General features: G+C 42.7%; 1 protein-coding gene across 1 annotated transcript; it reads left to right on the top strand.

Moving 5' to 3' along the window:
• The first annotated feature begins 513 nt into the window (after window positions 1–513).
• On the top strand, window positions 514–15,291 carry LOC103740545 (zinc finger protein 420-like). The gene is made up of 5 exons (XM_017800148.2): window positions 514–657; window positions 3,164–3,290; window positions 7,396–7,488; window positions 10,549–10,658; window positions 11,115–15,291. The coding sequence occupies exons 1-5, from the start codon at window positions 577–579 to the stop codon at window positions 13,545–13,547; spliced, it is 2,844 nt and encodes a 947-aa protein (XP_017655637.1). The 5' UTR covers window positions 514–576; the 3' UTR covers window positions 13,548–15,291.
• The last annotated feature ends 8,315 nt before the right edge of the window (window positions 15,292–23,606 follow it).

Genomic DNA, 23,606 nt, shown 5'->3' with positions numbered 1-23,606 from the left:
GTGAAAATCATCTTCACCCATGACATCAGCTCTGGGTGCTGAACTTGTCATTCTTATTTCATTCTCTCATCACGTGGTAACGTCTGTCAATCAGGCTGTCAGCAGAGCACCTGAAGCCCTATCCAATAGAAGGCAGGGTTGTGAGGACTGTCCAATGAGGCACAGAGATTCCGAGTAGAGGGCGGGCTTTGTCGCTGATTCCGTCTTACAGCCAGGTTGGGGGTCTGTGGCTGGGTTTCTTTCCTGCTCAGTATGTGAATAACATCCGTTTACCCGGAATTCAAACCTGATGCAGCCACGTGTGCAAAGTTTAGTAAAAATCACAGGCGCTGGGATCTTCAGAGGGAGTCTTGTTTTATCACAACTGCAGAGAGAACGTCCTAGTATTTTACTCCCACGGGCTTGGCCGGCCAGCTACTGTCAGTCACGGAGTCAGGCCGAAGCTCCATCCAATCAGCGTTACCGTTGGAAAAGCGTCCAATCAGGCTGACGAGCGCGGGGGTGGGGGCGGGCTCTGTCTCCAGCCATCTTTGGCCGTTTTCCCGTCCTGCGTTCTCTGTGGTTCCGGAGCCGTGAATGTCTGCGTGGTGTCTGCGCCCTCCGACTCTGCTGCGGGAGGAGCGCAGTGAGGACGGGATGTCCGGGAATCAGGAGATGGTGAGCGGGTCCTGACAGGAGGAGGCCGAGTCCACTCCCCGCCGCTCCGGGAGCCCCGGGCGTCCTATCCCGGCCCTGCTCGGGGCCTCGAACCCCGGCTGCAGCGCTGTCCGCAGGAGTCCTGGGCTCGGGAGGGCGCAAGGGGGGTTGTGGAGCGACCGCGGCGGGCTGCGGGGTTCTCGGCCCTGGTCTGCGGCCCCGGGGCGGGGACGGCCGGAGGGCGTTTGGGGTCCCGGCGCCCCTGTGGCCCTGCAGCCCAGGGAACCCGCCTCGCAGGGTTAGTTTGAGCTATAGCCAGAAGATGTCAGATTTTTGATAGGCTTGGCCTTAACGCCCGTGCGAGAGAGAGCGAGCGAACTGACAGCTCTTGGATATTTATTTATGTATTTATTATTTGTCTTAAAGACAGTGTCTCCCTGTAGCTCCAGCTGACCTGGAACTAACTCTCTGTAGGTCAGTTTTGCCTCAAACTCACAGAGATTGCCAGCTGGGGGTATCAGCCCTCCAGCTTGGTTCCCCTTCTGTGCTTCATCGGTGGTTCTCACTTCATACTCTCTCCATTGTCAGCTTTAGAATCAGTTTGTCAGTACACGCAAGAAAAGTTGCTGAGATTCTTATTTAGATTGCTTTGCATCAGTGAGGTTTTAGAAATTGATATCTGACAATACCAGCTCTTTGCAAGCATTAATAGAGTGTGCTGGGATTAAAGGCATGCACCATCACACCTGGTTTTCTGTTTAGTGTCTCCCCAGAAGGATAGTTATTTCCTTTCTTTTAAAAAAATATTTTATTATTTTTATTTTCTGGGTATACATGAGTGTATTTTCTGTATGTGTGTAAGTCTTCCCATGTCATGCAATGCCCATGGAGGTCAGAAGATGGCTTCTGATCCCCTGGAACTGGAGTTTCAAACGGTTGTTAGCTGCTAAATGGGTGCTGGGATTTGAACCTGGGTCCTCTGCAGGAGCAGCCAGCCCCTTGACTGCTATCATGCTCAATTTTTTAAGGTAAAATATTTATGTTCTTTGAAGAGAAAATTGAGTATCCTTTTTTTAATAATTGCTCATTTTAATATGTTGCCCTCCACATCTTGAGACTTGTTTTGATTTGAACTGGTATTTTTTTTGTTTTGTCTTTATTTTTGGAGATTTTCTGGTTTCTTTGTCTTTTCAGAGGTGGTACCATCAAACCAGAGCCTTAAGCTAAAAGGGCTCAACCTCAGAGCTACAGCAGCCTCCTCCTTCTTCCTTTTGTGACAGGGTATCTCTAGGAAGCTCAGGCTTGCCCTCTGCTTTGTACGTTCTGGCTCTGACTCCCAGGTGCTGGGATTATAGTGCATTGTTGCCATCGTCCACTTTGTGCTGTGAATTTACACCCTGCAGGTTTGTGCTGACAGAGAGGGGCTAATGCATTTTGACCCTGTTGGTGACCCTGTGAGGCATGAATTTTGTCCATTTGAAAGAGGAGGAGTCTGTACATCAGAGAGAGCTAGTCTTTTGTCTAGGGTGACACAGTTGAGGCAGGGTGGGTTCTTCTGTCTTCATACCCAATGTCTGGGGGATATAAATGCATTGGAATTATCTACATATTATTGTTAGTAGAGGATGGGAAACATGCTATTGTTCAGAGAACTGTATTTGTGAAACTTGTTCCAAATGGCAGGCAGAGGGATTCTGCGGTTACTAGGTACATTGTTTGGAGAGGGGTGTGGATAATCCAAATCACATAGTGTCCCAGATTAAACTATCTCCTATGCCTGCTTTTCTCAAAACGCAACAGAACACCAAGTGTCTTTTCCTCAGAGGGCCTGCTTACCTCCACTTCCTGTTTTTTGAGAATAGGAAATGGGCACAGAGGAGACAGAAAACGGCCAGCTTAAATTCAAATACCAATCACACGGTTCAATTGCACTGACTCTTATTATGTCCTAGTGTTAGAAATGGTCTGGGATCTGAAGAAAATAATCATATAATCCAAAGTATTTGGGCAAAGCAAAAATTTTACTTCTGCAGAAAGGTACAAAGCTGCCTTAATCCAGCAAGCAAGCACATCAGGCAGGGGTCCTGGTGGGTTTTTATGCCTAATACAAGGGGTCCTATGCCTCACTCTGAATTGCCAGAGCACGGCCTCACATTCCTAGATGAATCATTAAAAACTGAGCACTTCATCAGCAAAGTGAAACTTTGTATGTTTGTTTATTTTGAGGCAGGGTCTCCTATGTAGCACCAGTTGGCCTAGAAATGGCTATGTAGACCAGGCTGGCCTTGATCTCAGAGAAATCTGGCTGCCTCTCAAGTGCTGGAGTTAATGGTGATAGTATACATTCTCTTTAATCATGTTTTCTTACATTCTTATATGAACAGAGGTAAGATATTTATATTGATTTTTCTCCTTTTGATCAAATCAAGCAACACACTGTAAGACTGGGGAGACACGTACACAGAGTAAAGAATCAGTTTCTTCCCTATTGCTGAGGGCATGGTTGAAGAGAATTATGTTATTACAGGGCTCTGTATCATTTGAAGATGTTGCTGTGGACTTCACTTGGGATGAGTGGCAGTTTCTAGACACTGCACAGAGGAGCCTCTACAGGGATGTGATGCTGGAGAGTTACAGCAGCCTGGTGTACTTGGGTGAGTTACCTCTTCTGCAACTCTAGGACAGATCACATTCTTTTTGGTTGATGAGTATAGGAGCTATTTCAAACTTAACATTGACTCTGGTTTAACCATATTTATAGACACACGGTAAGAGCACATGTCTATGTGAGCAGTGTAGCTTTGGAGTACACTTATGTGTAATGATCAGGTGAAGGAAGCTGATAGGTCTGTCAGCTCAGGTAGTACTTGTTTGTATTGGGAGCATTTCAAATGCAATATTGATTTGGAAATATTCAGTTACTTTTGCCATAATTTACTCACTACTGTTTTCTGTTTGTTTTTGATCAACTCTAGCTTACAAACAGGATAAGAACATGTGAGATGTTTCTTTTTATGCATGACATACATCACTTATTGTATTACTTTTCTGTTTTTTTGATATTATATCCTGATATAAAGTGATATAGAAGAGAGTTCATTTTAGCTTACAGTTCTAAAGGAATAGAGTTCATCATGGTATGGAAGGGATTGCATTATGAGTGAGAGGCCAGCCTGGCCGTCAGGAAGCAAAGAGATCACACGTCACACAAAGCTGAGGTAACAAATGGGGAGCAGCCTGGGTGTAAATGTCAAAGCCCAGCCTCCTTTTCTACTTTCTCTAGCAGGGTTACACCTCCTAAAGTTTCATTAACCTTCCCAAACAGTGCCATCAACTGGAACCTAGTGTTGACATACATGTCCCTCAGGGGGACATTTCTTATTCAAACCACTATACAACTGTCTTTCACTTTTTCACAGGTATGCAGGGAGTAGACAGCCCAGAGACAGGTTCCTTCCATTTCAGGTTGGTGAATTCATGACTTTTCTAGGGGAACATAGACTAGAAAGATGGCTCTCAGCTCTATCACCAAAATTTGCAGTCCTTGTGATTTTTGACTGATTTATACCATATTCAGGTAGGGAAAATGCAGGCTTAGATGGAATCTCAGTTGGGTTAGTGTAATCCTATATAGGAATGAAGCCCCATTTCCATCATTATCAACCTTGATATCTGCTGTTTCTCTCTCTGTATAGCAGTAAGTCACTGTTGGCCAGTGTTGGCTGCTTAGATAGAACCCAAGGAAACAGCTGCACTACAACTACTACAGCTATACAGTGCGTGTCCATGTCACGGTGGCAGTTTTCTCTCATTTTAATGAGTAACGTTTGTCTTTTACTGCCATATATGTTCACACATTCTTCTGTTAACGAACACTCGCCTTTTACATCATGTGTATGAAGGTTTGCCCTGTGTTTTAATTACTCTTGGCTGCTGTGATAAAATACCATGACCAAAAGCAACTTATAAAGAATGTGTTTATTTTGGTGTAAAGTTCCTGATGTATGAGAGTTCAACACAGCAGGGAGGCATGACAGAAAGCAGACATGGTGGTACAAGAAGCAAGCTTAGAGATGAGAGTCAGTTAGGTAACATTGTGAACACTCAAAGCCCATTCCTAGTGCCATCCTTCCTCCAGCAAGGCTCCAAATCTTACACATTGCTCAAACAGTACCACCTACTCGTGACTGAGTTTTCAAACTTGTGAACCTATGGGGAGCATTTCTTATTTAAACCACAACAGCCTGTATGTACCGTATGTACCATATGCATGCTGTCCTCACACAGGGCAGAAGAGGGCATCACATCCCACGGAACTGAAGTTACTTTGCTTATAAGCTGCCATTTGGGTGATGGGATCCAAACCCTGAGCCTTCTCTCTATCCTAGATGCACACTTATCTTTACTTGTATCTTGGCTTTTATCAGCAATCCTGTAGTGCACAAAGAACTCCAGATTTCTATGTATAATTCTTATTTCACTTGAATATGTTTTCCTCCAGTGGATACTGTTGTTACCATTCGGAGGTCTTGATCTGGTTCATTTTCTCTACCAATTAAAGAGTTAAAAGGCAGGAAAAATACAGTCTCAAGACGTAGCAGACATTATTAAAAGTAAAGAAACACAGACATACTCATATATAAGACTCTTTCCAAATGGGGAGAGGATGTTGAAACCAAGAATTCAAAGCCCTACAGGATCCTGAGTCTTTTGCTCAGTGTTGGTGGTAAGGCTTAAGTCCCCTTCCACTAATTTTGTTTTGGTCAAGTTAAACAAAGAAGAGAGTGCTGATAGACTGTTAGATCAAAGCTGAGATTATGTCCAGGACTGACCTTAGCCAAACTGATCTGGACTTGTCAGCTAGAATAGGGGGCGCTGCCCTGCCTGCTAAAGAAAAAGCCTTTAGACTTTGTTTTAGGTGGAAGAATAATCAGGAAGATTCTCAGTCTTGTTATTTATCAGTGGTCCTGTCTGCTTGTCAGGGATTTAGTTCCTCATTAGTATCATGTCATAGTTCTGAGTTTAGTATTTAGAGTAAGTATCATACTGTATTTTTTTTAACCTGTGGCCCTAGTTGCCCTTGAACTTGGTATGTGGACCAGGCTGGCCTCAAATTAACAGATACCCAACTACTACTGCTTGTCAAGTGCTCCTAAACCATACTCATATAACTAACCCCAATAAATTCATTTATTCACTAAGCTGGACATTCCTGTAATCACTACTTTGGTCCACTCAGGTTCCATGACATGGGTGAAAAGATGGGCTGGTGTTTTTCTCCACGAAAAGTCTAACACAAAACACTTGGCGTTTGTAAGTGGGGCCACATCTGTGTAAGGGCGGAGGAAGGTTAGGGTTAGGAACTGCTAAGGCCTCCTTTCACCACATGGCATGTGATACTGTGCTTGCTTGATATGACAGTGGTTGCACGGCCCTTGCTTTGGGTGGTAAGACATACAACCAAGGCTGAATCCTCTACCCAGAGAAAAGTCTGCCTGGGCAACTCCTGGGGGATCGCCTACTAGCATGTCTTCCTGTGTGGTATGAAATATTATGCCTGCTTAAAGAATGGGGTGTCCAATTACTTTGAATTTAGCATGATAGTATGAGACACAAAAAACAAATTCTGAAACGTGTCATAAAATGATTAATATAAATTACTATTATAAATACAAATACAGTACGGAGGCTAGGTGAGGTGGACCACTCAAAAGCATCTACATCATTGAAATGCCCACCATAACATGGATGATGTCTTGCATGCAGGCACACAGGTTGGAGAATCTTCTCAGCTTCTTGGTTTCCCTCCAGTTTGCTGCTTCTATAACTTTCAGTTGGTGTCATAGTGAATGTTGTAAGTTTGAACTTCGCCAGATATATGAAGTTTACTACTTGTGATCGATCTGTTGGCATCTCCACACGTTCCTGAAGGAATGTTTCAATTCAGTGGAACTCACTATGGAACAGGGATACTGCATCTGTAGTTTGGTAGCTGAGTTCATGTGTAGCTTTGAAGTCATTGTGATACTGGTATGGCTGTTCTTTTAGATGGGATATCAGTTTTCTTGAAGTATTTAGAATTCTGTTTGCTTAGAGTTTTGCAGTAGACTGTAATGTGACCCAGAATCATTTGTTTGGGAAATCTATTAGTGTTCCTGTGAGCATCTTGACTCTGTGTTTGTTACTCTTGTGCCTTGTATTCTTCACTGAATAGGTCATTTGTCATCCTCTCTTCTGAAACACCTATGAGGCAAATGTTTGCTTTTTCACTTGTCATTTCCTCATCCTAAAAGGTATAGCCTTCCTTAATCTGCCTGGATTTATTTTTAAAAAAATTCTATGCTCAAAACACATTTTTTTTTCTCAAACCTATTAAACTACGATGTGTTTTATAGTATCTTATGCTTTTATTTTTTCATTTCATTAATTGACGTCTCCCACTGTAAAATTGTCTGGTTCTTTTTTACGATCACTCACTTTTTCAAGTGCCCTAAATAGCATGTCTTTCTAATTTTATGGTGTTTTGTCTCTTTTTTTTTTTCAAATTTTCTTAAAATTATTACTTTGGTATATATCATGAAGTCTTATACCACTGAAAGGTAATGTTCTAATGAGGGAACAATGTGTCTGTCAACCTTCTCTAATGAAATATTCTGGTTCAGTGACTAAATCCAGGTTCCTGAATTAGAGCAGTTACCTCTCATCAGTAGACTTGATTTAGCACTCTGGCTTAATTTGAATTTTACTTCTCATTCACAGGGCACTGCACAAACAAACCTGAATTGATCTTCAAGTTGGAATGTGAATTTGGCCCATGGAGTGTGTCAGAAGCCTCCAAGCAGAGCCTTCCAGGTCAGTGAATCCATCCTGAGCAAGGGAGGCCAACAAGAAGCCAAGTCATCAGATGTTGGTCATGTTGATGTCGTTCCACCAGTGTTTATTCAACCCCAATTTGTATCAGCTGATATGATGAATCAGACACATTATTTTTGCAGTTCCTGGAGGCTTAGCCATGTCAACTCATCTCCTTGAGTTTTTTTTTTTTTGCTGAATTTTCTTAAATTTGTCAAAAATTCAATCCCTGGGTAGATCTGAGACATTTTTTTTTTTTTTTGACGTTTTGAGACAGGATCTTTTGTAATACCACTGGTCTCATACTTGCCATAGAGCTGAGGCTGGCCGTGAACTCATGACTCTTTTGCCCTGTGTATCCCACGTTCTGTGACTGAAGGCTTGTTCGACCACAACCAGATGGTGAGATAATTTCATTGGTCAGATAGTTTACCTAAGTTTTTTCCTTCTCTGTTTTATATTATACTTTCTTTTTTTGATGTTTCTATTTATTGACTCTTTAAATTTCATCATCCAAGGAGTTTTTTTTTTTTTTTTTGTATAGTGGTGAGCATAGCTGTCTTCCATATTATACTTTTTTATCAGGCCTTTGGTGACCTGTTCTTCCAACAATGGCTCTCCAGTGACCTAACTAATTACTGTGTTTTAATTGTGATTTCAGAACTACTCATTCAAATACATCTTCGCTTTATGTGCTTCCATACTGTGAAATGAAATTAAGCAAAGACAGATATTTTGGTGAGATAAGGGACACAAGATAAGGGTGAGAATCAGAGGAAGAAAATAGACGCTGTTTTATTTTAGAAAAGACATAATACTAAATCACTATTAAGGAAGTAGTCCTGCTTTCTCTTGGGATGGCTTTTCCGCATTTTGGTGTATAATACACGGTTAGATACAATTCCAGATTGATAGTGACTGTGGTTAAAATGTAAATACAAATCTGGAAATTTGCATACTTGAGAGTATTAATATAGTTCTTGTTGCATCTACCGATGGAATTTGTAAGAAAATGAGAAAGAGTATCATAATTTCCCTGTTAAGAAGGAAGATTAGAAATTACCTCCATGTTACCTCATTAATGTGTTAATTAACAAAGGAGATAATATAGTCCCAGGAGAGTTGGGGGAGGAAGATTGTTGGAGATTAAGAAAGAGGTATCAGCCAGGGATGGTAGTACCTGCCCTTAATACCAGCATTCTGTAAGCAGAGGTGGGTAGATCTCTGTGAGTTCAAGGCCAGCCTCCTTACATAATGAAATCCAGGCCAGCAAGGGATATAGGGAGATCCTTTCTCAAAAAATGTATTAAAAAACAATTTTAAAGTGGCTGGAGAGATGGCTAAGCCGTTAAGAACACTAGGCCGGGCGTGGTGGCGTATGCCTTTAATCTCAGCACTCGGGAAGCAGAGGCAGGTGGGTCTTTGTGAGTTCAAGGCCAGCCTGGTCTACATAGTGAGTTGCAGGACAGCTGGAGCTACAGGGAGACCCTGTCTCAAAAAGACCAAGAAAAACCCCAAAAAACCACTGGCTGTTTTTGCAGAAGACCCGGGTTAGAATCCCAGCCCCCACATGGCAGCTAACAGCTGTCTATAACTCCAGTTCTAGGGGATATGATATCCTTTTCTGTCCTCTGCGGGCATTGCATGACATGGATGCAATGTGCAGGCAAAACATGCATACACATAAAATAAAAATAAATAAAATATTAAAATAAATTTAAAATATTTTTTAACATTTTATTTATTTTTAATTGAAATTTTTATTTTGTTTGTATGAGTGTATTGCCTCCATGTGTATAAGTGCACCTGTGCCATGCAGTGCCTTCAGAGGTTAGAAGAGGGTATCGCATTCCCTGAAACTGGAGTTACACATGGTTGTTAGCCGCTGTATAGGTGCTGGAACTGAACTGGGGTCTCTGCAAAAGCAACCCATGCTCTTAACTGCTGAGCCATCTCTTCAGCCCCTTCAAATAATTTTTAAAGATTAGTGTTAAAAAAAGAGAACAGTATCAGGGGCCAGGGATGGTGGCATAGGCTGTTAATCCTAGAACTCCAGAGGGAGAGGCAGGCAGATCTTTGTGAGATTGAAGCCAACCTGGTTTGCATAACAGTTTCCAGATCAGCTTGGGTACAGGGAGACCCTATCTTAAAAAAAGAAAAAGTCTTGTCAGGATAGCTTATAAGCAGAAAAATCAAAAGACAATGCAGAGGGAAATAGTGTAAAGTCCAGATCTGAGCAGAACTCAGAAGGTGCTGTGTTATTCTCTTGTTACACTCTTATTCGCTTGTTCTTTCGTTTTGACCTCCTTGTTGTTTTTTTCTAATTTTTATTTTTTTAATTAAAACTTTTTCATTTATTACATTTCTGTGTGTGTGTGTGTGTGTGTGTGTGTGCGCGTGTGTGCGCGTGCGTGTATGCACAGACATGTTAGAGGGTGTCTTTTCACCCACTTTGTGGAAGCCAGTTGATACCTTTATGGAGTTGTTTTTTTCTACCAAGTTTCTGTGGATTGTGAGATCATACTTAGGTCACTAAGCTTGTGCTTTTTCACACTCTATTCTTCTTACTTTTATTTTACTTAATTTATGGGGCATTTCATGGAGTTATATTGGTTGAAACATACATGTATGGGAATCCTTTATCCTGTTCAGAAGAGAGTATAGTCAGGGTGCCATCACCTTCCATCTAACTAACTGAAGAAAGTTTTGCAATTTCACATGTCAAAGAGATGTCATGTTGAGTAAAATTTTGTGCATATTTATTATAATTAATAAATGGAACAGGGGAAATAGCAGGTTAAAATGACAAAATAAAAACTAACAGCTGGCCGGGTGTGGTGGCACATGCCTTTGATCCCAGTATTCAGGTGACAGGCAGGCGGATCTCTGTGAGTTCTAGGCCAGTCTGGTTAGTGTCATTTGTTATACTTAGTCATGAAAGTAAAATGTTCTCACTTATTTTAAAATTTACATGCTAATTAGTAAGCACTCATTTATATGTCTAGTGCATAAAAAAGATTTAAGGGTGATTCATGGCAAATATTTGTAATATCATTATAGGTGTTCACAAAGTGACCACTAAAATGAAAAGCATCTTGGAAAATGACAGGCGACATCTGTGGCAAGTTGGAATCACCAACAGCAAGACATCGAGTGAAGAGATTGTTGACGTAATACATTTAAAAAAATTTTTTTTACTAATTTTATGTGTGTGAATCTATTGCCTGCATGTATATAAGTGCACTCATGTTGTGCAATTCACATGGAGGTCAGAAGAGGGCATTGAATCCCCTAGAACTGGAGTTATGGATGGTTGTTAGCCACCGTGTGGGTGCTGGGATTTGAACCTGGCTCCTCTGAAAGCGCAGCCTGTGCTCTTAACTGCTGAGCCATCTCTCCAGCCCCATAAGTAATACTTTTAAAGTGAGCTGTCAATGTATTTCAAGTCTGAACATAAAGACTAGAAACACTTCTGGAATGTTTCCTCTAGAACTTAACTGATGACTGGGAAGATAAGATAGATTAGTCAGGAAAGTGTTTGGCAGGTAGCAGTGAAGACATGAGTTTGGATCCAGTGCTCCTGTGTATGACTCTCTAAGAAAAATAACCAATTATTCTATCTCCAGGCAGATCTAAAAATGCAACAGATAATTCAACAAAGAAAAGCCTGTGAAGGTACAAGATGTGCGAATACATTATATCCAGAGACACACCACAGCACAGATCAGATGTCTAACATATGTAAGAAAGGTTTTAGTTATAAATTGGCTTTCACTCAATATCAAAGGCCTCATAGAATTGATAAATCCTGTGATGGTAAAAAATGTAGTAATACCTCCTCCTTCAAGTCAGAATTCACTGTATCTTGGAAATGTCATACAGGTGTGAATCCTTATGAATGTAAACAGAGTGGAAAAGCATTCTTCTGCAAGTCTAACCTCACCATGCATCAACGAACTCATACAGGTGAGAAGCCCTATGAATGTGAGCAGTGTGGAAAAGCCTTCCCCAGGAAGTCTTACCTCACTGTGCATAAAAGAACTCATACAGGAGAGATGCCCTATGAATGTGAGCAGTGTGGAAAAACATTCCACACAAAGTCTCACCTTACTATGCATCAAAGAACTCATATGGGGAAGAAGCCCCATAAATGTGAACAGTGTGGAAAAGCTTTCTACTCTAATTCTCACCTCACTGTGCATCAAAGAATTCATACAGGTGAGAAGCCCTATGAATGTGAACAATGTGGAAGAGCCTTCCACTCTAAGTCTTACCTCACTGTGCATCAAAGAACTCATACAGGTGAGAAGCCCTATGAATGTAAACAGTGTGGAAAAGCTTTCTGTAAAAACTCTACTCTCCGGAAGCATCAAACAACACATACAGGTGAGAAGCCCTATGAATGTGAGCAGTGTTGCAAAGCTTTCTCCAGGAAGTATCAGCTCACTGATCATCAAAGAACTCACACAGGGGAGAAGTGCTATGAGTGTGAGCAGTGTGGAAAAGCCTTCTTCCATAAGAATAATCTCACCGTGCATCAAAGAACTCATACAGGGGAGAAACCCTATGCATGTAAACAGTGTGGAAAAGCCTTCTGCAAAAACTCTTCTCTCCAGAAGCATCAAAGAACTCATACAGGAGAGATGGCCTATGAATGTGAACAGTGTGGAAAAGTATTCTACACAAAGCCTCACCTCACTATGCATCAAAGAACTCATACGAGGAAGAAACCCCATGAATGTGAGCAGTGTGGAAAAGCCTTCTTCTACAAGAATAAACTCACTGTGCATCAAAGATCTCATACAGGTGAGAAGCCCTATGTATGTGAACAATGTGGAAAAGCCTTCTACCACAAGTGTAACCTCACTGTGCATCAAATAACTCATACAGGTGTGAAGCCCTTTGAATGTGAACAATGTGGAAAAGCCTTCTACCACAAGTCTAACCTCACTGTGCATAAAAGAATTCATACAGGTGAGAAACCCTATGAATGTAAACAATGTGGAAAAGCCTTCTCCAAGAACTCTTATCTCCAGAAACATCAAATAACTCATACAGGTGAGAAGCCCTATGAATGTGAACAGTGTGGCAAAGCTTTCTCCAGGAAGTGTCAGCTCAGTGAACATCAAAGAACTCATACAGGGGAGAAGCGCTATGAGTGTGAGCAGTGTGGAAAAGCCTTCTTCTACAAGAATAATCTCACCGTGCATCAAAGAACTCATACAGGGGAGAAGCCCTATGAATGTAAACAGTGTGGGAAAGCCTTCTGCAAAAACTCTTCTCTCCAGAAGCATCAAAGAACTCATACAGGTGAGAAGTCCTATGAATGTGAACAGTGTGGAAAAACCTGTAAGTCTGCCTTCACTGGGCATCAAATAACTCAGACAGGTGAGAAATCCTATGAATGTGAGCAGTGTGGAAAAGCCTTCTTCTCCAAGAATGCAATCACTGTGCATCAAAGAAGTCATATAGGAGAGAAGCCCTATCAGTGTGAACAGTGTGGAAAAGCCTTCTCCATGAAGTGTCAACTCACTTATCATCAAAGAACACATACAGGGCAGAAGCCCTATGAATGTAAACAGCATGGAAAAGCCTTCTGCATAAAGTCTCTCTGGAATCATCAAAGAACTCATACAGAGAAGAAGCCCTATGAATGTGAGCAATGTGGCAAAGCTTTCTCAATGAAGTGTCACCTCACTAATCATCAAAGAACTCATACACATGAGAACCCCTATTCATGTGAACAGTGTGAGAAAGCCTTCTTCTACAAGTCTGACCTCACTGTTCATCAAAGAACTCATACTGGTGAGAAGCCCTATGAATGTGAGCAATGTGGAAAAGCTTTCTCCAGGAAGCATCAGCTCACTTTGCATAGAAGAACTCATACAGAAAAGCCTTATGAATGTGAACAATGTGGAAAAGCCTTCAGGAAATATGAGGTCTCTGTGCATCAAAGAATTCATATAGGAGAGAAGCCCTATATGTATAGGAAAGCCCTATGTGTGGGAAAGCATTCTGCTCCAAGTCTCAACTCACTGTGTATCAAAGAACTTGAATAGGTGAGAAGCTGTATGAATGTGAGCATGGTGGTGCAAGGCTTTAAACCTAACCAGCAGATCTCTGCATTTGAGGCCAGCCTGATCTGCATAGTTGTTCAAGGTAAGTCAGGTGTAGTGAGAATATATGTTAAGAAAAGCAAGCAAGAGCTCTAATATAGAAGAATATTGTCTTAACCATATTGAAATTTCTGTCTCTTAGCTTGTGAGAAGCTTCAAGCAGGATGAGAAACTCCCTTCCTTTCCCATATTGCCTTAACTCTCCCTGTTACTTTATCATGTTGATTTTTTCCCTCAGACTTTCATCTGTTGTTCTTAATCACATGTGGCCAAAAGTATATATTCTGATATTTCTTCACTGCTGAACAGGGGTTTAAACCCTGTGTAACCAAATTTACTATGCATGACATAAAAAGTTACAAGCTTAGAGATTGGAGATTGGAGGATCATGATTACATTTCTTTGTAAGCTAGGAGTACATAGTGAGACCATGGCTCAAAAAGACAAGAAATAGAAAGGTGTGAAAATGAGATTTGGCCAAGAGCAGCAGACCAGCAATGAAGCCAGAGTGCTGTGATGACAGGACAGCAGTAGGTGAGTCTGCTGTTAATCTGGCCTTATCCATCCGAGGCACAACATTCTGAATATGGCCTGCTCTGATACAGCGGGGCTCCTCCTAACACCCAGATATGACATAAATTCTAGGGGGCTCAGTCTTTGATGCTTTTATGTTGTTCTTCCCCAGTGTGAGGACATCAAGGTTCCAGTTTCCATCACTAAACACTGCTTCATTTCCTTTGCTCCAGACACCCTTTCCCCTCCCAAATTTTCATGCTTTACCATTGAGTTTTCTCCCCAGTCCTTCGGAAATTTCGCTTCCCATCACAACAGGAGTGATCGTCCATGCACACAAGTCTCTGCCAGTCACTGTTTTAACTGCTCTTTGAAGATGTTGGAACTCTCTAGCAAAATGCACAAAACTGCACTGCAGTGTTATACTTGAAATTTGAAATCCATTGTTCTTGAAATGCCCCCATGGTTACCTTCCTGTTATTCCCAGTGCCATTTCTCCTCAGATTTTTGTCTGGCTTTGGGTCAAACACAGTAATTTAGCATCCCCTCTCTTCTAATACTTAACTAAAGGTACCATGTACACACCTCCTCTCTGAACTATGCACCTGGTAACCTGAACCTCCACTTGCATTCCATTTTATTTTAGTCTTTTTGAGACAGGGTCTCCCTGTAGCCCCAGCTGGCCTGGAACTCACTATGTGGACCAGGCTGGCCTTGAACATACAGAGATCTACCTGCCTCTGCCCCCGAGATGCTGAGATTAAAGTTGTGTGACACAAGTCCTATTCAGTTGTCCTTTTGTGGCTGAGGATGGCTGATTTGGTTCAACTGTTTTTTTTAAAGTAAATTTTGTCCTGAAAGTGAACTTTTAGGGGAGAATTCCTGAAATACTATCTTATGCCTATGCATAATTGGGCATGTACAAGATTAAAATCAGATGCATTGTGGGAAGGGACATGTACCATTGTGAAATTATTAAGAAACAATCTTGTCAGTCAAAACAAAAGATGACCCAAGCTACTCCCTAAATACCCAAACTTCACCTTTCACACCCCATAAAAAGTCCTGGGCAATAACCAGTGGCACTAGAATATCTTCATTCCTGTGGCCCAGTGTCAGTCTTGACACTATCGGATCTGTTTTTTTGCTTTGAATAAAGTTTTTGCTTTACATTACAATATGTGTCCACATTATTTCATTCTTGACTGATACTCCATGAACCTGGAAAAACTCAGTCCAGAATCTAATAACGAGGAACAGTTTTTAGCCCCTTTATAAAACCTGAGGTCTCAGCATCTCTGTCATTCCTGCCTTAAGCAGTGTCAAAGTCACTGGGAGATTCCTTGGTCCATGATCTCCCATCCTGGAGAGGATCTTCCTGCTTTGTAGTCTGTCCCTCTTTGTTCTCTTCTTCTCCCCTTTGCCCTCCACCCTACCTTATCTCTCTGTTGCATTCATCATTCATTCTTCCTCTGTCTTTGTATGGTACTGTGGCCGGAATTCAGATCCTTGTACACGCCAGGCAAGATCTCTGTCACTTAACCACTTCCTTAGTATTTTGAGGCAGGCTGTTTTTGACCTTCTGATCATTGCGCCCCAGCCTCTGATGAATAGAGTCACTGGTGTGCACACCATTTTCAGCAGATGTTTCTTTTTCTTGCCCACTGTCCCTCTTAGGCAGAAAGATTCACCTGAAAGGCTCTATCTTTGCCCAGTTCATATAGTACTCATAGGGCCAGATACACAGCTGATACTCCATTGGACTTGGTTTGTGAGCACTAAGAAGGGAGTTAGCTATGTCCTTGAGATTAGTGTTTGGCATTACAAAGTTGTCCAACAATCTTACACACTCGTGTTTCACACCTCTAAGTATTCAACAGTGTTGAGTCAGGTCAGACATAGGGGACAAAGGTTTCCTACTTTCTTTACATTCATTAGTCACTGTCTGAATTTTTACATGTAATCTCATGGTAAGAACCATGATGGTGAGTGAGTTATGCCTTTCAGGAGAAAGACTTTTTATAAGACTTTTTTCTTTTGAGACAGGGTCTCCCTTTAGTCCCAGCTGTGCTGCAACTCACAGAGACCCACCTGCCTCTGCCTCCCAAGTGCTGGTATTAAATTATAAGACGTCTTAGTAGTATGTGTTCTGTGATGTTCAACTAGAGGTTACTTGTGGGAGAAACCTCTTCTGAATTTAATGGATTCTAATCTCTGACTTATCTGATGCAGATAAGATGAGATCTGATGTCTCAACTGTATGAGTGCTTTGATTCAACCTTAGAGTAGACACTTGGTAGGCTTTTCCACATTGTTTATATTCATAGGACATTTCACCTGTGTGGGTTTTCTAAGTCACAGTATCTGGACTTGTCACAGAAGGATTTTCCACACCGTATACAATGGCACAGTTTCTCAGCTGCTCTTGTTCTCTCATGCTGATGATTGTGTAGGTGCCTTTTCTCAGGGTTTGCATTCATATGTATGAGCACTTTGATGCAGGGTAAGCTCAGACTCTGTTGAAGGCTTTCCTACATGTTGTATATTCTTTTGGTTTCTCACCTCTGAGTCCTAAGGTGTTCAATGAAAGGGCACATGCTGGAGAAAGCTTTGCCACATTCTGTACATTGCTAAGGTTTCTCCCTCTTAAGAGTTCTGTCAAGTGCCAAGTTCACATGTGCAAACCTAAAAGTCTGTTTTCCTATGTTCATGAACCAACCCTGGCTCTTAAATCTTTCCACCACCACCACCACCCCCTTCCATTGTGGTAATTTCCTCTATTGAATTTGACTGTTGCACTTGTCAAAGACATTTCCCTTATCTTTTTCATTCTCTCTCTCTCTCTCTTTTTTTTTTTTCGGTCTTTTTGAGACAGGGTTTCCCTGTAACCCCAGCTGTCCTAGAACTCACTATGTAGACCAGGCTGGCCTTGAACTCACAGAGATCTGCCTGCCTCTGCCTCCCAAGTGCTGGGATTAAAGGCATGTGCCACCACGCCTGGTCCCTTTTTTCATTCTTTTTTAAAAAACATATTTTTACATTTTTTAAATCTTATTTTTGTGTGAATGTATCTGAGTCAGTGTGGGTGCTGCATCCTGTGTGTGGAGGTCAGAGGACAACATGAAGAACCCGTTCTCCTTCCACCAGGTGGGTCTTGGGACTCAAACTCTGGTCCTCAGACTTGGTGGCAAGGGCTGTTACTGGTGGAGTCATCTTCTTGGCCCCTCCCCTTTTAGTTGAGACATGGTCTCCCTGTAGCCCCAGCTGGCCTAGAACTTGCAATGTAGGTCAAATTGACTTTGATCTTACAGAGATTTGCCTGCTTTTGCCTCCTGAATGCTGGAATTAAAGGGGTGTGACACCATATTCTACATTTTCCTCATTGTTGAGTACTGTGGGTGGGCTCAGCCAGATGCGGGTGGTGACACCCCTGGGCAGGTTCAGATAGCAGGCTGAGCCCAGGTCAGAGGAGCAAGTCAGTGAACTGCAGCATTCCTCCATGAGTTTTCCTTCTGTTCCTGACCCCAGGTTTCTGCCCTGAGCTCCTGTTCTGGCTCCCCTCCATGATGAACTGTAAACTGTAAGGTTTCCTACCAAGCTGGTTTTTGTCAGAGGATTTTATCACAGAAAAAAAATTCATGGAAAATTATATATATATATATATGAATGAATTACAAGCATGATGGTTTAAGTCTTTCATCCCAGCACTCAGGAGGCAGAGGCAGGCAGATTCTGTGAGAATGAGGCCAGTCTGGACTATATAGTAAGGGACTAGAGGGAGACCTGCCACAGAAGACCAACAAAAAGAAAAATGAGACTTCAGATCTCTGGACTAGCTTCCTAAACCAGACTAGCTAAAGCCTCATAGTTTGCAAAGTCTCTCCTCAGGTCATCCCCACTCCTTCCCCTAGCTCCTGATCCTCCTGACACAGACTGGCCCTCCTACAACCCCAAAGAGTATACCACACACCACCATCAAAGCTTATTTTTGCAACAGAGTTCCACAACTGGTCACAAACAGAGAATATGCATCTGAGAGATGCCCAGTCCTAGGTGACTGTGGTGGTTTGAATGAAAATGTCCCCCATAAGCTCCAAGTATTTGGACATTTTGTCCCCAGTGGTGGTACTGTTTTGAGAGGTCTTAGAAGCTAGAGGAAGCACGTTACTGGGGGTGGGCTTAGAGTTCTTAAACCTTGCTGGATCTCCAGTCACTCTTGATTCCTGTGCCTGTTTGAAGATGCAGAGCTTAGCTCCCACTCCCCCTCCAGCTACCTCTGCTGCTGTTCCTTCCTGCTAAGAAGGACTGTAATTCCTCTGGAACCATAAACTCAAATAAACTCTGCCTCTATAAGTTGCTTTGGTCAGTGTTTCTATCCAGCAACAGAAAAGTAACTAATACAGTGACACATCTACACTGGAACTTGTACACCTAAGGCTCATGGAACACAGGAAGAGGGGGTAGAGAATATTAGTACATCCCTCAACTCTCACTGGCTAAGTTTCCTTATATGACAGACAGTGATGTACACAGAAGGCCACATCTGGCTAGGTTTTAGAGAATAAGTGACTTCAGAGTGTGTGCTCCTAGATAGGACACCTATATTAAACCTCACCCACCTACAGTTCAGGGAACATTGTGGAAGCGGGGGTGGGGGTGGGGTTGGAAAGATTGTAAGAGCCAGAGTTGGTCCATGAACATAGGGAAACGGGCTTTTGGGCCAACAGAAGTTTGCACATGTGAACTTCCGGCAATGGTGGCATCCAGCTCAGGACTCATACAGATTCAGACAAGGGCCCAGAGTATAGTGAGGGAAATGGGTGACTGTCCAGCCCTAGGCTCTTTGAACTCATGGAGACTGTCCTTACCTTGCCGCTTCATTCTTCATGCTGGCTGACTGTTGGCAGTCAGGGTTATGCTGTTAGCAACAGGCATCATTCAACTCAGAAACTTGGCTTGATTCCAAACAAGGAACCAATGCTGAATTCAAGCTTTGTGAGTTATGGGCTACTGGCTCCAAAGGTCACAAACGTGTTCAGAGGGAAGGAAAAATTCCAATCCAAAGGGTGTTCCCTGAGTGTCAGGTTGTAGAAGACAAAGGGAAATAGGACTCTGCCTGTGGGTTTCAGTGCTTTCAGAACCCAAATAACAGTAAACGAAATGTGGCAAAAAAAAAAAAAGAACACGAAAAATTAAGCATAAACAGAAAACAAAGCTCTCAAGCCATTTGGGCCTGCCTGTGGGTTTCAGTGCTTTCAGAACCCAAATAACAGTAAACGAAATGTGGCAAAAAAAAAAAAGCAGACTGAAAATTGAGACTGAACAGGAAATCAGAGCTGTCAGTCCATTGTGCAGCTGACCACACAGATGGAAGGAAGACCTGGAAACCAAGCAGTCTTCAGCACTCTGGTCTTCCCATCTTTTGCATTGATTCACAAAAAGTTGGGTTCATTCCTCATCACAGGGGAGCAAACCCCAAACCCTCCATTACTCAAGTACCCTATCAGAATTTTCTCAGTGATTCTATATCTAACCTTATTGATCCCCATGGCTGCCTGTTGGCCATGTCCCGCACAGAAACCCTTCCCAGCCTTCTGGGTTTTTCAGTATTTTAGTTTTCCTGTCTAAGGAGTGGAGAGCATGAGGAAATTGCCCTACCATTTGATATATGGATAAAAAATAGCAGTCTGAGCCGGGTATGGTGGTGCATGCCTTTAATCCTAGCACTTGGGAGGCAGAGGCAGGCGGATCTTTGTGAGTTTGAGGCCAGCCTGGTCTACACAGCTGGGGCTACAGGGAGACCCTGTCTCAAAAAGACAACAACAACAACCAAAAAAAAAAAAACAAAAACCCCAAACCCAATCTGCTCTTCAAACACAGTTTCAGATGAAAGCAATCCATATGACTAAACCCCAGAAAGAACCAGAAGTTAAGTTTGGGATGTAGTTTTCTCGGCAGAGTTGCCATGCCTGCACCGCACAAAGCTGATCTCTGAGCGGAGGACGTCAGGATTGAAGATACAATCACACTTTTAGTGTAGCAGAAGAAGCCTTTATTTCTCAGCCCCAGGTTGCTTTTATACCCTAGCCCAGAAGGCAGCTGACCCAACGGGGCGGGGGAGCTGTTGCATGACCACAGGGTCAGTGCCAGGTCATGGTGTTCTCAGGACCTGATACCGGAAAATGAGCTGGTAAACAATTTTGAGACTGAGGAACAAAAAAGGTCACTGCGGGGGAGGTGCAGATGGAGGCCAGGACAGCATGTCCCAACATCTCACCCCTTTTCCTTTATATAATGGAAGATCCCCCTGTCTTAGGTTGTCCCAGAGGGATCATCCCTTACCCGTCATTGGGAGGCCTCATCCCTGTCTTAGGCGGGCGCCCTCTCTGTGGAAGTTGCCCGTCTATGGAGGCATCTTCAGCCAGACCTGAGTACATCTGGATTACCAGATGACAAACTTAACAGGACGTGTTGAGTGCCTATCTGTTGAGACCTTGTAGATCTCATCCACTGGCAAAGGATCCAGAGCCCAACGACTATGGCACTAAACCCAAGAGCGGTCAGCAACAATGGCCCCATGCACCGCTGAGCCCAGCCTCCCAGCTGGACCATGGCATTCCACCAACCTTCAGCTGATGTAGGGGGCACCCTAGTATTATTAATTCTTATAATTTGATGAGCTAGATGAGACGTAAAATTGAGAAAGATTACATTCCAGGGACCTCTCATATAGACATTTAACTATTTCAATTTCTGAGGCATTAACAACATGACCAGGTGTTACACAAACAGAATGATGAAAATGAGAACAGGACACTTGTTGCGTCATCCATAAGGCATCTACCTGCTCCTGCAGAAGTGCTGTTGTCGTGACAAAATCTCCCCACATCAAAGCATCTGGAAGATCAGAGTTAGTGGTCGAAGGCCAACAGCGAGGGGCTGGCTCCAGACTGTTGGTTCACTCAGGGCAGGATTCATCAAGATGATTGCTACTGGCGCCTGTAGAATCAGCGTTGGTCTCATCAAGGTTGGCCTCCACTGGATGAACATATCTTTCAGGAACCCAAATGGGTTTATGCTCCCCTGGAGGATAAACACAAACAGCCCCTCTCACCCTGGCTAATAAGGGTGTTGGCTCTTTCCACTGCCCAGATAAGGGATCTTTCCATCTTACCCATCCCAGGGAGTTCTTGGCCCTGGACCAATGCCTTTCTATAGCTGAATACCCTTTGGTATCCACAGTGAGAAAATTTAGAGTAAATAAGATTGAATGTTTTAAGACCATGTTCATTCTTTCAACCACAGCTTGACCTTGTGGATTGTAAGGGATTCCTGTTGTATGGGTAATTTCATGCTCCTTGCAAAATTGTTGAAATTTTGAGCTGGTATATGCAGGCCCATTATCTGTTTTTAATTGATTTGGTATTCCCATATAAGCAAAGGCTGATATACAGTGGGCTATAATACTTTTGACTTTTTTTCCCATATGTAGGGATGTGAAGACTACTTTAGAATATGTATCTACAGACACATGCATATATTTTAATGTCCCGGCTGATGGAACATGAGTGATGTCCATCTGCCAGAGATCATTAGGTTTAAGACCATGAGGGTTGACTCCCATAGAGGGCATGTTGTGAAAAGGAGCACAAGAAGAGCATCGGGTAGTGATTTGCAAAGCAGAGGCTTTAGAACAACCAGTATGGTATTGGAGGGATTTAGCATTTAAATGATATTTGGCATGCAGGCGGATGGCCTTATCCTCAGGGGTAGCCAGAAATATGCGTGTATGTATATCTGCTAGCTGATTACCTTCAGCTAGGGGTCCAGGTAACTGGGTGTGACTTCTGATATGACTTACAAAGATGGGGTCATGCCTGGACCATATCAAATGTTGCAACTTACAAAGATGTTGTTGTATGTGCGATGTAGGAGAAACATAGGGAGCAGTTTCCAGTGGCAGAAGGACCTGGGATAGGTATACACTGTCAGTATACAGATTGAATGGCTCCTGGGAAAAAACTTGTAGAGTTAGGATACAAGCCATAACCTCAGCCACCTGCGCTGATATATTGCCCACGGGAAACTTTGAAAGTGTGTCATAAGAGATTACTGCAGCATTACCGCGGGGGGATGCGTCCGTGAAGACAATTCGAGCGCTGGGTGGAGCACCGGGTATAGGTCTGGTCTTAATTACCCGGGGAAAAATTACCGGGTGTTTTTTAAAAAATCCCAAGAATGGGTGCTGAGGATAATGATTGTCAAGAGTGGCTGCAGTGGAGGTTAAAAATAGCGTCCAGTCATCATTATACTGCTGCAGATGTGCCACCTGCTCTTTGTCATAAGGAAGCACGATTCTATCTGGGAGCTTTCCAAACACTTGTATGCTGGTGTGCCTAGCCTTCCAAAGTAACTGCAAAATCATGTTATAATAAGGCGCAACAACTCTGGATGGCGACACTGGCAGGTGCACCCATATAATAGGCCCTGTTTGCCAAAATACTCCCATAGGTGAAAACTGGGATGCTAACACCAGAAATTGCAAAGGTGAATTATAGTCTATTTGTTGCAAATGAGCTTGTTCTATACTTTGAGATAATAACTGCAATGCCCTCTTTGCCTCTGACGTAGGCTTTCTAGGTGAGGTAGGGTCAGCATTTCCTATCAACATATTATATAAAGGCCTAAGTTCTCCTGACTTAATAGCTAGGGAGGGCCGTATCCATTGTATGTCACCCAGAAAACGTTGCCAATCATGTAATGTTCTTAGGTGAGCACTGTCAATATGTAATTTTTGAGGTCTAACGCCTCCATTGTGTATCACATGACCAAGATAATTATATGGGGAGACAATCTGAACCTTTTCAGGTGCAATAATTAGGTCAGAGGCCTCTAAGACTCGTTGCATCTCAGCAAATGCCTCTTGTAGTTCTTTGGTATTTTTAGCGGCTAGCAATATATCATCCATATAATGAATTATATAAAGGTCGGGATATTTTATTCTAATAGGTTCCAATGTAGCTGCAACGTATGCCTGACATATAGTTGGACTATTTGCCATACCTTGAGGTAGAACCACCCAGTGATAACGTAAGGCAGGCTTAGAAAAATTGGTGGCAGGTAGACTAAAGGCAAATCGACAGCAATCGTCAGGATGTAAAGGGATTGTAAAAAAGCAATCTTTTAAATCAATAACTATCAACTGCCAATATTTGGAAATTGCTACTGGAGAAGGCAAACCCTGTTGCAATGGTCCCATGATTTGCATCATAGCATTTACCACTCGAAGATCCTGCAGAAGCCTCCATTTTCCAGATTTTTTCTTTATGATAAAGATAGGGGTATTCCAGGGAGAGGTAGAAGGCACAATATGTCCAGCAAGCAATTGCTCTTGTACTAGAGCATGAGCTGCCCGCAATTTCTCTGTAGTTAGGGGCCACTGCTCAACCCATACAAGTTTATCTGAGTGCCATTTTATAGGTATGGGTG

Source organism: Nannospalax galili, unplaced genomic scaffold (assembly GCF_000622305.1).
Source record: "Nannospalax galili isolate Female #2095 unplaced genomic scaffold, S.galili_v1.0 scaffold1431, whole genome shotgun sequence".
Classification (NCBI taxonomy): domain Eukaryota; kingdom Metazoa; phylum Chordata; class Mammalia; order Rodentia; family Spalacidae; genus Nannospalax; species Nannospalax galili.
Note: the sequence above shows the minus strand (reverse complement) of the source record. Positions and strands in the feature narration are given on the sequence as shown.

Coding starts and splice junctions, on each gene's coding strand:
- LOC103740545 (XM_017800148.2), top strand. CDS start 577: ATGTCTGCGTGGTGTCTGCGCCCTCCGACTCTGCTGCGGGAGGAGCGC. Junction 658..3,163: donor TGTCCGGGAATCAGGAGATG/GTGAGCGGGTCC, acceptor ATGTTATTACAG/GGCTCTGTATCATTTGAAGA. Junction 7,489..10,548: donor CTCCAAGCAGAGCCTTCCAG/GTCAGTGAATCC, acceptor ATATCATTATAG/GTGTTCACAAAGTGACCACT.